The sequence below is a fragment of the Dipodomys merriami genome, unplaced genomic scaffold (assembly GCF_024711535.1).
Source record: "Dipodomys merriami isolate MVZ:Mamm:240054 unplaced genomic scaffold, mDipMer1.0.p SCAF_142, whole genome shotgun sequence".
Classification (NCBI taxonomy): domain Eukaryota; kingdom Metazoa; phylum Chordata; class Mammalia; order Rodentia; family Heteromyidae; genus Dipodomys; species Dipodomys merriami.
The window spans coordinates 2660053-2676677 of record NW_027202738.1 but is presented as its reverse complement, the minus strand read 5'-3'; the positions used below and the strand labels follow the sequence as shown (position 1 = coordinate 2676677).

Genomic DNA, 16625 nt, shown 5'->3' with positions numbered 1-16625 from the left:
ACTTCTACAGTAGGTCTAAATTTTCAGTGCAAATGCAGTATAGTGCAGCTCACCTTACTCAGTGATGACAAGTGCACGCTCCAGACTAGACCAGAGCATGGAATGGAATCCCCACATTCTACTGTCCCAGCTCATCTCAACTATTACAAATCTGTGTTAAGTGACAATAAATATAAAAATAAATTACAAACTAGTCAGTTACACTTATAAAGCTAAAGGTTTCAGGCCCAGAATTATAAAACAAATTAATATTTCTGATACAGCACCCACATTGTCTTTGATTCTTTAACTTTTATAGATTGTTAGGATGTTTGACAAGGAAATTATTCTACTAATATAAGAAAAATTAGAGTTTAAATTTAACCTTAATTTAAAATTATGATCAGGGCTTTTATAAGTTTGGCCTTTGCAAATGCTATATAAGGATAAAATGTTTGTTGTGAGGGAAAATTATTAATAAATGTGAACATTAGTATATGTATTCATATGCCCTATGTTGAATCAAAAAACTGCTGGTTATAGAATTGTACTTTAAAATTCTGTTGTTTTCTCTTGCTGTTTACTGTTAAGTTCTTTGGTTGTCCATACTGCGTCGGACAGCATTTAGTAAGTGATTTGAATCTGGTCCTTAGCTTAGTTTATCCTCTTATTTGGGCAAGCATTAACCACCAGCTTGCTTAAATCAATGGTAGATCCACCACGTACTAAAAGAGGAAAGGAGGATGTTCCAGTGTACTCTGCTTCCTTGTCTTTGTTTGTTTTTCTGTCCCTCTTGGTGATTTTCTCACGTTTGATGGCCATGTAGATAGTATTTTGGTCACACTGTGTTTCCTTATATGTACATTGTTGTCTCCTCTCTGTTTTCCTTCTCCCTTTCCTACCCCTCCCATCTCCTTGTCCCTGTCTCCTCCTCTCCCAGCTCCTTGAGCCCCCTCTCCTTCTCCTCCCCTCCCTTTCTCCTCTTCTCCTCTTCCCTGCCCTACCTTCTCTCCTTCCTCTCCTCTCCTTTCTTTCTTCCTTATCTGTACTCTTTTTCTCTCTACCATATTTCTCATTGTTGTCTGGCTTTGTGTTGACCCCTCTTTGCAGTCAGCATTTCTCACTTTGATATTACATAGAACCAAAGTATAAGCTGGTTGCCGGTGGCTCACGCCTGTAATCCTAGCTACTCAGAAGGCTGAGATCTGAGGATCAAGGTTCAAAGCCAGCCCAAGCAGGAAAATCCGTGGTGCTGTGGCTCAAGTGGTAGAGTGCTCACCTTGAGCTGAAGAGTACAGGGACAGTGCCCAAGCCCCACGACCGACAAAAAAAAAAAAAAAAAGAACCAAAGTATATTTTTACAAGTTATTGTAGAAAATTTACTTCTTTTTATAATTTTAGATTTGATGACTAAAATAGCTTGGGCAGTCAGTGGTTGTAGTAAAGATTTGGGTTTATTGAATGGTATACCTTTTTAAAAATCACTGGCTCTACTCTTGCCAGCAGAAAAATTTGCTAGACTCAATCTCCAGAGGAAAAAAAAACAGCAAAAGCAAGACTATAGGCATGGCTTGAGTGGTAGAGAGCCAGCCTAGCAAGCACAAAGGCCCTTATTTAACATCTTAGTACTTAAATAAATAAATAAACCTGTCTTCTCTCTAAGAAAGATATGTATATGATTAATTTGAACATAAATAGATCATACAATGTTTCAAGCTAGAATATAGCATTTAATAATAACATACATAGAATATGATAATTTATGAAGTATTTATCATGTGAAAAAAATAACCTTATAAGACATATTTTTATTTATCGTCAATTATTAGTCCTAACTGACAATTGAGAAAGCAGACCCAGGAAACATTGCCGATCACTCGTGACAAAGCCAGTGTTGAAACCCAGTTCATCTCACTTGTTATGCTCTCCTGATGCCCTTTCTTATTTCCTTCCCTTCTTTTACATTTTTCTGTTCTTTTTTTCTTGTTAATTTTTAATTGTTATTGTAAAGATGATGTACAGAGAGAGAGGTTACAATTACATAAGTCAGGTTAAGATATAATTCTTTTCAGACAATGTGATCTCTTCCTTTATATTTGCCCAGTTTTTCCTCTCCCAGTTTCCTCTTTAGGATATCCTGTATCTGCTTTAAATTTAATTAGCCAATTGCCTAACTATGATATACCATATTATCTTGATGTGTAACATTAAAAGTGTATCTCTGGCCAGCTGCTGGTGGCTCTCACCTATAATCTTAGCTACTGATAGGGAGGCTGAGATCTGAGGATTACGGTTCAAAGCCAGCCCAGGCAAGAAAGTCTGTGAGATTCTTATCTCCAGTTAACTACCAGAAAACTGGAAGTGGCGCTGTGGCTCAAGTCGTAGAGTGTTCCTCTTTGAGCTGAAGAGCTCAGGGACAGCGCCCAGGCTCAAAGTTCTCGACCAAAGTTCCCCACGACCAACAAAGGAAAAGAGAAAAGAAAAGAAAAGTATCTCTGTAACTAGATTATTTATTTTTTCATTGTAGAAACTTCGAGAAAAACAAAAAGCTGTACGAGAAAGTCATGGTCCAAATATGAAACAAGTGAAAATGTGGCATGATTTTGAACAATTGATGGAATGTAAAAAACAATGCTTTCTGAAACAACAAAGCCAAACTTCTGTTGGTCAGGTAATTCAGGAGGGAGGAGAGGACCGGCTGATACTGTGAATTCTTGGGTCATTGTTTTGGGTTGTACTTGACACTATTAGTTATAAGCACATTCCATATGTATTTCTTTCCTTGAAAGTCATTTGAACAACCTTTTGCTTTCAGGTTAACCATTCCTTTTTAAAAAGTTTTCTTGGAAAGTTAAGGTAGATTTAGATTTAAAAGGGCTTTGGTTGTTGTTGTTTAATATGAAAAAGAAGCTTTTTTTGTTTAGTGTAGATATCAGAGGTGTCTCCTAGGTTTTTATGGGGGAAGAGACTAAGTTTATTATCTACAGATGTAAACGTATGTCCACTAAAAAACTTGTAGTTTTTTTTTTAATGGTAGTAGCTCAATAGCTTAATGTTTTTCTTAATCTTTTTTTAACTTTAGAGGACTCTTTTAGGAACTAATATCTCTTGTTTTGAAGAAACATTTATCTGAAGTTCAACAATTCCTTCAATTTTACTTCAGTTACTTTTTCTTCTGTAAAATGCAAGAAAGTATATTTTGAATACCATATTTGTTCTATTCATAAGAAGGCAATAAAATTTGATGTATAATGTATCATGGCTATTTATTTTCAAATTGTATAGTTGTGTCAAAAATTTATTTCCCTAACATATGTTTTTATATTCTAATATTAAAGGATTATTACTTATTTCTATCAAAACCTATTACAGATTTAATAATGTAATCATCTGTTAGTCTTGAGAACTACTATTATAAGAAATTATTACAGAATATAGATGGTAGGCTAAAAAGTTAGCACAAAATCCTAAGTTAAAGAATTCAAAGTGTTTTCGGTTCCTATTTCATTTGGACAAGATACTAGAACATTTCTTTCATTTTTTTTCTTAAAGAGCTATAGTGTATTTATTTACTGTTCTTTGCTTCATTTATAGTTTTTCAAAATAGTTTATAGTTTTTAGATATGGGGGAGGGGGAGGCAGTTCCTTAGATTGAACCTAGTTCCTGGAGCATGCTAGACAAGTACCCTACCCACTTGAACAAAGCTCCTAACCCTTTTCTTAAATTTTATTTTAATGTTTTGGGTTTTTTTTTTTTTTTTGGGTCCGGTCGTGGGGCCTGAACTCTGGGCCTGGGCGCTGTCCCTCAGCTCTTCAGCTCAAAGCTAGCGTTCTACCACTTGAGCCACAGCGCCACTTCCGGCTTTTTTTCTTTTTGGTTATGTGGTGCTGAGGAATCGAACCCAGGGCCTCATGCATGCAAGGCAAGTGCTCTACCACTGAGCCACCTTCCCAGCCCTTAAATTTTATTTTAATGTTATCTTACATTATTTATATAGAAGGGGATAGCTTTGTTGCATTTACAAACATTTACAGTGTACTTCTTTCTTTCTTTTCTTTCTTTCTTTCTTTCTTTTCTTTTCTTTTCTTTTCTTTTCTTTTCTTTTCTTTTCTTTTTGGTCCTAGGGCTTGTTCTCAAGGCCTAGGTGCTATCCCTGAGATTCTTTTGTTCAAGGCAGTGCCACTTCTGGCTTTTTCTGAGTAGTTTGTTGGAGATAAGAGTCTCATAGACTTTACTGCCCAGGCTGGCTTTGAACCATGACCTTTAGGTCTCAGTCTCCTGAGTAGCTAGGATTACAGGTGTGAGCCACCAGCCCCAGCTTATAGTATATTTCAATGTTACCCCCTCTATCACTCTCCCCTCCCCTCCTCCTTCCTTCCCCAAGTAATTTTAACAGGTTTCACTGTTCTGTTTATTCTCATAGTTGCAGATAATCTATTTCACAAGCATTTCATCCCCTTTCAAAATTTTGAATTTTTTCAAAATTATTTACCTTCTATTTTTCTTTCTCCCTCCCCCTTCGTCTCTGTCTCCTCCTGAGTATTTTGTTTTTGCCTGGGCTGGTCTTCAGCTTCATCAGCCCTCTTGCCATCAAGTTCTATTAGTAGGATTATAGGCATGCACTTCTCTGCCTAGCTTGAAAAAAAATTCAATGAAGGAAAGTTGTTTCTCCTCCATGTAAAATACATAAGCTTGGATCACTTTTCTCTCTCAGTGGTGAACTACATCGTATTTGTGTGTTGCTCATGGGGTCCCCATTAACATAGAGTTTACTAAGGAAGAACTGGACTTACAGAAAGAAATACCTTTTTTTAAAAGTTTAAGGAGGGAGGGCTGGGAAGGTGGCTCAGTGGTAGAGCGCTTGCCTTGCATGCATGAGGCCCTAGGTTCTATTCCTCAGCACCACATAAGCAGAAAAAGCCGGAAGTGGTACTGTGGCTCAAGGGGTAGAGTGGTTAGCCTTGAGCTGAAGAGCTGAGGGACAGCACTCAGGCCCAGAGTTCAGGCTCCACAACTGACCAAAAAAAAAAAAAATTTAAGGAGGGAAAAGGAACATTTTCATGTTAGTGATTTCAGTTTGGTCTTCTGCTTCTTTATCCTCTTATTTGGGCAAGCATTAGCTACTCAGAATTCTTTTTTTTTTCTAGTTCTGGGGCCTGAACTCAGGGCCTAGGCACTGTCCCTGAGCTTCTTTTGCTCAAGACTGGCACTCTACCACTTGAGCCACAGTGCCATGTCAGGCCTTTTCTTTCTGTTTATGTGGTGCTGAGGAATCGAACCCAGAGCTTCATGCATACTAGGCAAGCACTCTACCATTAAGCCATTCCCAGATCCCCCTACCCAGCATTCTTTTTTTTTTTTTTTGTCGGTCGTGGGGCTTGAACTCTGGGCCTGGGCGCTGTCCCTCAGCTCTTCAGCTCAAGGCGAGCGCTCTACCACTTGAGCTACAGTGCCACTTCCGGTTTTCTGGTGGTTTATTGGAGATAGGAGTCTCACGGTCTTTCCTGCCCGGGCTGGCTTTGAACCGTGATCCTCAGATCTCAGCCTCCTGAGTAGCTAGGATTACAGGTGTGAGCCACCAGCGCCCAGCTTCTACCCAGCATTCTTATTTGTACCTTTAAACTAGTATATCAACCATTAGCTTAAAGAAGAAAGGCTGTTCTTAGAGACAAGCTCTTCTTGATTTGGCAGTTATTTTTGGACATAGGAATAGATGTGTTTGTGCAATATTGGCTGCAGGCTTGTTAATTTTAAGCCAATAGTAAGTGATGCCTTGTGTACCAGAATATGAATTCCTTTGCAAATATTGAAACAGCATTTTATTGTACAAAAGGAAAATCAACTCACAAAATCCAGATATTGATGCCTAACCCCTGTCTTGGGTGCTCCTCTTAAGTTGTTTTTTTGTTTGTTTGTTTGTTTGTTTTTGTTTTTTGGGGGGGTGCAGTTGTGGGGCCTGAACTCTGAGCCTGGGCTCTGTCCCTCCGCTCTTTTTTTTTTTTTTTTTTTTTTTTTGGGTCCGGTCGTGGGGCCTTGAACTCTGGGCCTGGGCGCTGTCCCTGAGCTCTTCAGCTCAAGGCTAGCGCTCTACCACTTGAGCCACAGCGCCACTTCCGGCTTTTTCTTTTTGCTTACGTGGTGCTGAGAAATCGAACCCAGGGCCTTGAGCATGCAAGGCAAGCGCTCTACCACTGAGCCACCTTCCCAGCCCCTGTCCCTCCGCTCTTTAGCTCAAGGCTAGCGCTCTACCACTTGAGCCACAGCGCCACTTCCGGCTTTTTTCTTTTGCTTATGTGGTGCTGAGGCATTGAACCAAGGGCCTCATGCATGCAAGGCAAGCACTCTACCACTGAGCCACCTTCTCAGCCCTCCTCTTTTTTTTTTTTTTTTTTTTTTTTGGTCGTGGGGCTTGAACTCTAAGCCTGGGCGCTGTCCCTCAGCTCTTCAGCTCAAGGCTAGCGCTCTACCACTTGAGCTACAGCGCCACTTCCGGTTTTCTGGTGGTTTATTGGAGATAGGAGTCTCACAGTCTCTCCTGCCTGGGCTGGCTTTGAACCGCGATCCTCAGATCTCAGCCTCCTAAGTAGCTAGGATTACAGGCGTGAGCCACCAGCGCCCGGCTCAGCCCTCCTCTTAAGTTTTAAGTGTTAATGACAGATCTGCCAATGCATGCTTAGGGTTCTACTCATTGGATTTTCACTTCCCATCTCTCTTCTGCACAAGGACTCTGTGGATTCAACACAGAGGCAGATCCAGCATTACTTTTATTAACTGATGCCGAACAGCATGATTACTTCAAGAAAAGCAAATTTAAAAGACTAACAGTACGAAGTTATTTATAGTTTTTATGTAACATTGGACATTTAGTAATACAGCTTAATCGGTCTCATGCAGTGACTTTCCACTCAGTCTGTGATTTGATTGGATCTTTGAAAAGCTTTGATTAATGCTGGCAGGTTTTGACAGCTGGCACTTAGGGAAGAAGAGCTTATTACATTTTTCCTTCAAGATGAATGCTGTCACAGGCTAATTGATGAGAGTCCTTAAATCATTGTAAAAAATAATCTGTCTTTCCTATGATGGCCCAAATAAAGGAGAAAAATGTAGCTTGTGAAATCCATCTCTGTGTTCACAGATTTCCTTCTCTTAGGTCTTGGTGTTACCAACTGTTGCCTAGGACAGACTGTCAGCCCTGACTCTCAAAAGGCCACTTGCTCTCTGTTGCTCTATTGGTTTAGGAACAATCCAACTTTAAAGGTTGTGCTGTAGGAGGGATCTTTTAGCAAACACAGTGATGTGCTTCCTGTTGTGAATCTAATAACAACTGAGTTCAAGGTCATGTTTTTCCAGGTCTGGAGAGTGTAGCAAAAGGGTCTTTTGTTTGTTTGTTTTGTTTTGTTTTTACCAGTCCTTAAGTCCAGGGCTTAAACTTAGAGCCTGGGCACTATCCCTGAACTTCTTTTGCTCAAGGCTAGCACTCTGCCACTTGGGCTACAGTACCACTTCTGGCCTTTTCTGTTTATGTGGTGCTGAGGAACTGAACCCAGGGCTTCATGCATGTTAGAGAAGCACTCTACCACTAAGCCATATTTCCAGCCTGCAAAGGGTCTTAAAACATTGTTCCCAGGCCTCTGGTATTGCAGAACATCTAGCTTTCTTCGGATTGATCCTTCCATCATTTTGCTTAAATTCAACAGGCAGGAATACTAAAAAGTAATTTAATTAGCTATCAAATAAATATATCATTCTGCCTATCAACATATATGAAGCATACTTTTTTTGGAAAAAATTTAAGTTCTGCATTTTCCAATTGTGTTTTTTAAGTTAAGATGATGCAAAATAATTGGTAATTTGAGTAAAATAATAAGCTCAATATGTGTTCAAACTAAAAATATACAAGTTAAAATTCTTTGGAAGTGAATTTGAAGAAATATACAAATGAATAGCTTGCCAAAGCTGCCTTTACAAAGGCAGAGTCTATTTTGTAAAATGATTCTGTATGGAAGTATGTGTCTTATGCAGACATTCACCCTGCCAGTGCCTTAACAAATGTGAATACAAGGCCTGTCTCCACCAAGAGTTCTAGGTGCTTACACCAGTCCTCTTGCTTGGCAGTAGGAGTGGTTTGCCCTGGAAAAGGGTAAGATGGCACCTGATGATTAGCTTCCCTTTAGCTTGGTTGTATCATCAGTGACTCTATCCTTGTGCTCAGGTAAGATCTAAATTACAGATCTTTTAATTATTTTAGACCTTGCATGGCAGTACCTTTATTCAATATGTAATAATTTCCTAGTCATACTGGTTCAGCTTCTCCTCCGTATACCCCCTCCTCCTCTTCCTCTTCTACCACCTTCTGCCCTTCTCCCCACTCCTCCTTTACTTCCTCTTCCACCTTCCCCTCTTCTCCCTGCCTACCCCTCTCCTCCCGCACCACCTCCTCCCTTTAATGAGAGCAGTTTAATTAGAGCTGTTGGTGCCTGGCAGCCAGGCATGAGGTGAGTGTTTTGTCTGGGAGGATAGAGAGCAATCATTAAAAGTGATCTGTGTATTTCTGATGTTTGACTTTCCTTTCTTAAAGCAACCTTTAAAAAGAGAAAGTTGACTATGATTATGTTTTACTCCTACTCCATCCTTGGGAAAGAAAAAAGAATCCAAATTAAGTATTTTTTAGAAGCCTGGCAAACACATGCTTTCTGCTCCCAAGCTCCCTCTTTTGGCACACTGGCAGTAGCTTCTTGGTGAGCTCCACAGTTTCACAATTTCCTTTCTAGAACTGCTAGCTGAGAGGCTTTGAGTCACTGAACTGGGCTTACTGCTATGGTAATTTGCGATTCAGAGCAGAGGAAGAAATTAAAGGTTGTTGTTTCTCAGTGAAAGTTTTAGGTTTCCACCTCAGTCCAGGATGTGGCAGGCAGCCGCTTAACAAGGCATGTGATGGATAACTGGTAAATAATTACAGAATGGCGCAGCTTCAAGTGCCTCAGAGTGATTCCTGTAATCTCGGGTGCAGGGCCTGGGAGGCAGCTCTCCCAGGCTCCCGGGAGGAAGCAGAGGAAAGAATCAGAAGGAGCAGAGTAACCTCAGTGCGGCTCGCTCCTCAGGAGGGAGCGTGATCCATGATGAAAGAGCTGCAAGCCGAGCAAGTTCACTTAGGGAAGACTTTGTTAAGACAGCAAATATGAAAGAAAACCCAATTATACAAAGTAGCAGATTAGCCTATATAATTTCCTCACCCTCTGCAGCCCCAACGAAGCACTCACTATGTTCCAGGCACTGTCCCCTGCCTTATGGACATGAACCCAAGTTGTCCTCACAATGATTGCATGACTAGGCACAGGTACCCCATCTTGTAGGTGATGAAACTGGCACCCGGAGGGGCTTCCTCAGCATTACACAGGTGCACAGTGTTGCATACCCAGGACCCAGAACTTGTGCTTTAAATACTGTAGCATATTGCAGGGTTGCGTGAGTATACAGGGTGCATACATTAAACAGATTGGTGTGATAAGTAATTATTTTAGTGCTGCTTATAAATTTATAGTACCCTTAGAAAAATAAGTATGTGATGAGCAATTTTACTAAAGATTAAAATTATAAACTCTACCCACTCAGATTAGGGATTTATGTAGAAAATTAGTGCCGAATAAATACATGGAAAAAATGAGTAATAATTTTATAGACAGCAGACTGAAACTCTATAAGTTATTATGAAAGTGTGTTCAAGTGTTAAAATCATGCCTCCTTTGGACATGTAGATTAAATCCAATTTTTTTTTGAGGGGGGTGGTTTGGTTGTCGTGGGGTCTGAACTCTGGGCCTGAGCTCTGTCCCTCAGTTCTTCAGCTCAAGGCTAACAACACTCTACCCCTTGAGCCACAGCGCCACTTCTGGCTTTTTCTGCTTATGTGGTGCTAAAGAATCAAACCCAGGGCCTCATGCATGTGAAGCAAGCACTCTACCACTGAGCCACCTTCCCAGCCCCAATTTTGTTTTGTTTTGTTTTGTGTATAAACAGTGCTGCAATGAAACAATAACTAAAAATATTAGGCAAGCTCACAAAATTTAGTATGATTAAATTCAGAATATGTTGAAGTTTTGTAGACATATCTTGCATAATGTAGAAAATGCAAAGAAGCAATTTCTCAACCCAAAAACTTAGCAAGATATTACTTGATTAATTGGAAAATGAAATGAAAATATCCTTCATTTATTTACATGCAGATATTAACTTCTGTGTGTCTGGCATTGTGCTAAGTTATGAAATATAAATGAGCGTGACCTGAGTTTTGGTCTTCAAAAACTTTTGTCTAGAAGGCTTGGATAGTATGTAGAAAAACAAAACGAAACAGTTGTTCTGTATGCAGAGAACAAAGCTCAGTGGAAGAAGCAGTTAATTTTGAAAGGAAGAAAGAGGAAGGATTAGCCAGGCGCTGGTGGATCACGCCTGTAATCCTAGCTATTCAGGAGGCTGAGATCTGAGGATCTGTGGTTCAAAGTCAGCCTGGGCAGGAAAGTCCATGAGACTCTTATCTCCATTAAACCATTAGAAAACCAGAAGTGGCGCTGTGGCTCAAGCGGTAGAGTGCTCACCTTGAGCTGAAGAGCGCAAGGTTAGTGCCCAAGCCCAGAGTTCAAGCCCCACAACCAAAAAAAAAAAAAAAAAGAAAGAGGAAGGATTAATAAAGAGGGTGAGAGTAGGCTCCATTTAACTGAAGTCCAAAAATAATAACTGAAAAGTTCTAGAAATAATTCACACTCCAAGTAACTTACAGTATAATATTTATTTCATTATCAGTTATTAACGTGTCAATTTTTCAGTTTCTTGTTGTTGTTGTTGGTCGTGGAGCCTAAACTCTGGCCTGGGCACTGTCCCTCAACTCTTTAGCTGTAGATTAGCGCTTTACCACTTGAGCCTCTGCCCCACTTCCAGCTTTTTCTGCTTATATGGTGCTAAGGAATTGAACCAAGGGCCCCACGCATGCTAGACAAGCACTCTACCACTGAGCCACCTTCCCAGCACCTCAGTATTTTTTTTTTTTTTTTTGTATTTTGTTTCTGGCAGTACTGGGATATAAACTCAGAACTTTGTGTTTGCTAAGCCATCCTTAGCCCTTAAACTTTATTGTAAGTATGTTCTGCTGGGGGGAAGAAACCCAATATATAGGGCTGGTAATGTTCTTAGCTTCAGACATCCACTGAGTCTTGAAACACATTTGCAAGGATAAGAGGTAGGGACTACTCTAATTTAATGTGCTGGCACTCAGCTAAACTATAAAAGAAAAGCAAAGATGTACAGCATATTAAACAGCAGTAAGCATAAAAACATAATAACTAAAGGCTAAATATTGTGTGCTCTAAGTCATTCAAAACAAATCAAGGCCCACAGTAGCATCAGAGCACATGTCCATAATCCTGGCACTTGGGACTGTATAACATAGTGAGACCCCATCTGGAGGTGGAGGAAGGAAAGAAAAGGAAAAACCCAGTGAAAAAGCTTCATCAAATAGGAAGGAATCAACCTGGGCCTTCTGGAAGAGGGGTGAGATGTGGCTTCTAAATGGAACAGTCAACATTAGGCCAGGGAATGGAGTGCTCTGGAAAACTGTGGTCGATGCCAGTGCTGAGCACCTGTGCCACCCCTGCTGTGTCCAGTTGTTAGAAGCCTGGGGAGCAGGGAAAGGAAGAAACAAGAAGTGTAGTGCTCAAGATGAAAAATGCAACCCACATTAAATAATGTGCCTTCGGGATTAGCCAGCAAGCAGCCAACACCCCTGCTTCCGGAGAATTAGAGGAGTCTTCCTTAGAAAAGCAGAACTCTTTAGACATCTTCATACTTCTTTTCATTCCACTGCATGTAGTGTGGACAGGCACTGTAATCTTTTTGGAGTTTAGGCCCTTTGAACTTTAGAGTTCCAGGTCAAAAGGAAAAGAGCACATTTGGCTACACCAACCTGGGCAAGCTGGAAGAAGAGAGGGACATACAAATTCTTTTGGAAGCCTGTGTGGAATTTGACTCAGAGAAGAGCAAGAATAACGGGAGCTGGTGGCTCCTGCCTGTAATCCTAGCTACTCAGGAAGTTAAGATCTGAGGCTCACAGTTCAAAACCAGCCTGGTCAGGAAAGTCTGGGAGACTCTTATCTCCAATTAGCCACCAGGAAACTGAAAGTAGAGCTGTGACTCAAACTGGTAGAGCAAAAAAATCTCAGGGACAGCACCCAAGCCCTAGAGTTCAAGCCCCACAACTGAGCAAAAAAGAAGAAAGAAAAGAAAAGAAAGAAGCAAGAACTCCCTGGGAAAAAATGACCCCCAAGAAGGGGCTACCCTGAGATGCCAGCCAGGGGGAAGGGATAGGGAAGGTGGTGCTGAGCAAGGGAGTTGGAAACTAAAGAAGATCTTTTGTTGTTTGGCAGGGGGGGGGGGTTGTTTTGTTTTGCTTTTGTCAGTCTGGGGCTTGAATTCGGGGCCTGAGCATTGTCCCTGAGCTTTTTTTTTTTTTTTTTAACATGACAGAGCTTATTTATTACATATCATTATTCAATAATAAGTTTTTAGATGAGAACACATCCTTATATTTAAGAGACATCCCTCAGACATATGCCTAGAAGCCCTGAGGGGCTGGCCACAAATTCCAACCTGCACCATACCTTCCTTGTCTTTCTTAGCTTCCCAGGGAAGTTAGTCTTTATGACAAAATTAATTGCAGGGAACCCTAGGAGCATCAAGCCCTATTCTTAAGGAAGCCTGAGAGAAGGGATCACTCATTATGGTTGCTAAGACAGCAGGAACACAGTGTCAGGACAAGCAATGAAAGAAAAGGCCAAGTCCTCCTTGGTGAGGGGCTGGCTCTGGACATGCTGCAGCATTTCCAAACCTTGGGCTTGACAACGAGCATCCTGGTGCCCAAATACTGAACCATGTTCCTGAGCCACTGCCTGGCCTTTGGTGGACCCACCACAGTGACTTGAGTGTGGCCTGTGGCTGTGAACCAGGGCTCCAGCTGAATGAGGGTGTGGCTGTGTTTCTCAATGCAGGGGAGGAATGTGTCCCCTTGGCCGAATATGTCTTTCTCCTGTTCTTCTGTCAGGTAAAAAACCAATGGGGCATCGAAGTTTTCAGGCCAAGTCCACCAGGCTCCCATGCGGTGAGCTCAGCTCTATGTTGTCCTCTCCCCTAGCTTTACTCAGAACAAAGCAAGTCTAAGCAGCTGCTTGTAAGGATGAAGGTCTAAGCTCTGGGTTTTCTGTCTTCCCTGAGCTTCTTTAGCTCAAGGCTAGCACTCTGCCACTTGAGCCACAGTACCACTTCCAGCCTTTTCTGTTTATGTGGTACTGACGACTCAGACCCAGGGGTTCATGCAGGCTAGGCAAGCACTCTACCACTAAGCCACATTCCCAGCCCCAGATTATTTTTATTTATTTTGGGGGGAGGTCCAGATTATTTTTAAATGTTTTTGTTGGGAGACATTTTGATAAGCTTTTATGTGATTTCCTATTTTTTTAATGTGAGAAGCAATTCAAAGTTCATGTTTCAGTGTACTTGGAGTTTTTTGTTTTGTTTTGTTTTTGACAGTCCTGGGGCTTGAACTTGGCCTAGGCACTGTCTCTGTGCTCAGTTTTGCTCAAGGCTAGTGCTCTACCACTTGAGCCATAGCCTCACTTCCAGCTTTTTCTGTGATTATTTGGAGATAAGAGTCTCACAGATTTTCCTGCCTGGGCTGACTTCAAACCATAATCCTCAGATCTTAGCCTCCTGAGTGGCTAGGATTATAGGGATGAGCCACCAGTGCCTGGCTTGGGTTTCTTTTTCTCAGAGTAGGGAAAGTTGGTTGTTGTTTTTTTTAAACCTACAAATGGTTATACAAATAGGTTGCAATTTATCATGTCCACTTAAGAGTGCAGTACATCTTTTTTTTTTTTTTAAGTGGTAGTCGTGGGGCCTGAACTCTGGGCCTGGGTACTGTCCCTCAGCTCTTCAGCTCAAAGCTAGCACTCTACCACTTGAGCCATAGCACCACCTCTGGCTTTTTCTGCTTATGTGATGCTGAGGACTCAAATCCAGGGCCTCATGCATGCAAGGCAAGAACTCTACCACTGAGCCACCTTCCCAGCCCTGGCAGCACATCTTGATCAGAGTCACCCCTTCCATCATACTCCTTCCTCTCTCCCCTAGGGAAAAGTGTTTTTATTGTAATAATGGCAGGTGCCAAGGATAGCCTCAGCCGTCCAAGAGACGTACTTGCTGGTGACTTGGCCATGTCAAACAAATGTTCAGCTTTTATTCTGACACTTCTTGAAGAATTTGATTGAAACTATATATGTCCAGATAACACTCAGCAAAGTGCCCTTCTTGCATTTGTTTCAAGATATATTTGGAAACAGGAGTGATGACCTTGGACTCAGCTACGTTTCTACTTTAGGACTTCTCTCTGGGCCTACTGAATATTCCCCAACGTTGAAAATCCAACCAGTCCTCTGCTAGAGGACTCCCCCCACCCCCAGCAATATGTTCTGCCTCTAAAAGAAATGATATATTTAGCCCACAAACTGCATATTAGCTTTCTAACTATCCACTTCAAAATACATTTAGGAATACATTTGCTTTTCATCAAAGTGCCTTTTTGTAATCAAAAATTGAGCTGTCTTTGCTTTTTAAAATATTTTTGCTTCTAAGAAATTTAAAAAAAAAAACCCAAACCACAAACAGTTAACCCTTTGCCTTTGCTTTCTGGCATTCAAAGTTTGGGTGCAGCCCAGGTTCATGGTAGCTTGATGTAAGATCTAAAAGAAGACTTTGAAGGCCCTGACATCCATCCCCTTGTGAGGTATTGCCACCTGTTCTGATGACAATAGAAAGTCTTCTGGTCCAGCTCAGGCCTGATGCCAAAGTCAGCTTCCATGTGTGTCTACATTTAGGCCTGTGTCATTCAAGTGACATCCTCTCAATTGCTATTGTGCATATTTTGGAGGTTTAAGCAGCTCCATTTTTAATTTGTTGTCATGGCCAAAGGAGACAAGACTTAGGCAACCTTTCTGATAAAGCAGCTTCACTTTGAAGCAAACAGAAATTAACAGTTTGACTATTACCTTGCATAACATATTACCAGGGATAGTAACATTTTCCATTTTTTATCTTTTTTTTTCTTTCAATTTTGGGGGTTGAACTCAGCTTTATGTTTGGTAGGCAGGTATTCTATCATGTGAACCATGCCCACAGACTTCTTTTTTCCTTGTGGGGGTAGGGGTGGAGGTCGGGGGGTAAGCGCACATATGTGCACATACTACAGTCTTAGAGCTTGAGCTCAGAACCTGGGCACTGACCCTGAGCTTTTGTGTTCAAGACTAGGGCTCAACTACTTGAACCACAGCTCCACTTCTGGCTTTTTCATGGTTAATTGGAGATAAGGCATAAGGGCTGGCTTCAAGCCACTATCCTCAGATCTTCATCTCCTAAGTAGCTAAAACCCACCAGTGCCTGACCCCTTAGTTATTTTGAAGTAGGGTTATGAATTCGTGCCCTCGGTCTTTCTATTTATACTACCTACATAACTGGGATGACAGGTATGAGCTACCATGCCCAGCTCTTACTGATTGAGATGAGGTCTCCAGAACTTTTTGCCTTGACTGGCCTCCCAACCTCCCCGTTCTGAGTAGCTAGAATTACAGGCTTTAGCCACTACACCCAGCAGTAATTACAGCATTTATAGAGATGACTATGTTGTCAGCAACAGTCTCCAGCATGCGCAATACATTTATTCCTGATAAAATACTGTTATATATGTGAACACCCTTACCACATGGAAAAAATAAACACGTCATATTATGATACTTTACAGTGTCACTGGTTCTCAGAATTCCTTGTTGCTTGATTTGGTGTCGAGTATCATGTCATTGTTAGCCACAAGGAGAATGATCTAGAACAGATAAACAATAGATTGTAAAACTTCCCATCTATGATGCTTTTAAAGATGACCCTTCTATGGGCTGGGAATGTGGCTTAGTGGTAGAGTGCTTGCCTAGCATGCATGAACCCCTGGGTTTGATTCCTCAGTACCACATATACAGAAAAAACCCCGAAGGGGCTGGGAAGGTGGCTCAGTGGTAGAGTGCTTGCCTTGCATGCATGAGGCCCTGGGTTCGATTCCTCAGCACCACATAAGCAGAAAAAAAAAGCCGGAAGTGGCGCTATGGCTCAAGTGGTAGAGTGCTAGCCTTGAGCTGAAGAACTGAGGGACAGCGCCCAGGCCCAGAGTTCAGACCCCATGACCAGACCAAAAAAAAACCCAAAAAACCCAAAGTAGTGCTGTGCCTCAAGTGGTAGAGCACTGACCTTGAGCTGAAGAGCTCAGGGACAGTGCCCAGAGTTCAAACCCCATGACCAACAACAACAACAACAACAAAAGTTTGTTTGTTTGTTTGTTTTACTTTCCTGCCCGGGCTGGCTTTGAACCTCGATCCTCAGATCTTAGCCTCTTGAGTAGCTAGGATTACAGATATGAGCCACCGGCACCCGGCTGGACTTTTATTTTTAATCTGACATTTACTCCTTTAAAAAAAAAAATCAGGTTTCGTATGGGTGTTGCTGTCCTACGTGTACATTTCCATTATTTTATTGGTGTTGAATTACAGCAATTGCTAAAGTGACCACA

At 41.5% G+C, this 16625-nt stretch overlaps 1 protein-coding gene across 3 annotated transcripts in view; it reads left to right on the top strand.

Moving 5' to 3' along the window:
* LOC138826388 (intraflagellar transport protein 81 homolog) overlaps positions 1-16625 on the top strand; it is a 154966-nt gene that overhangs the window by 122967 nt on the left and 15374 nt on the right. For 2 of the 3 annotated variants that reach the window (XM_070021493.1, XM_070021495.1), the window contains one exon: positions 2507-2650. In XM_070021493.1, the coding sequence (XP_069877594.1) occupies positions 2507-2650 (144 nt within the window). Of the gene's footprint in view, positions 1-2506; positions 2651-3061; positions 3220-16625 lie in introns of those variants that run through there. The other variant, XM_070021494.1, reaches the window with a different exon arrangement.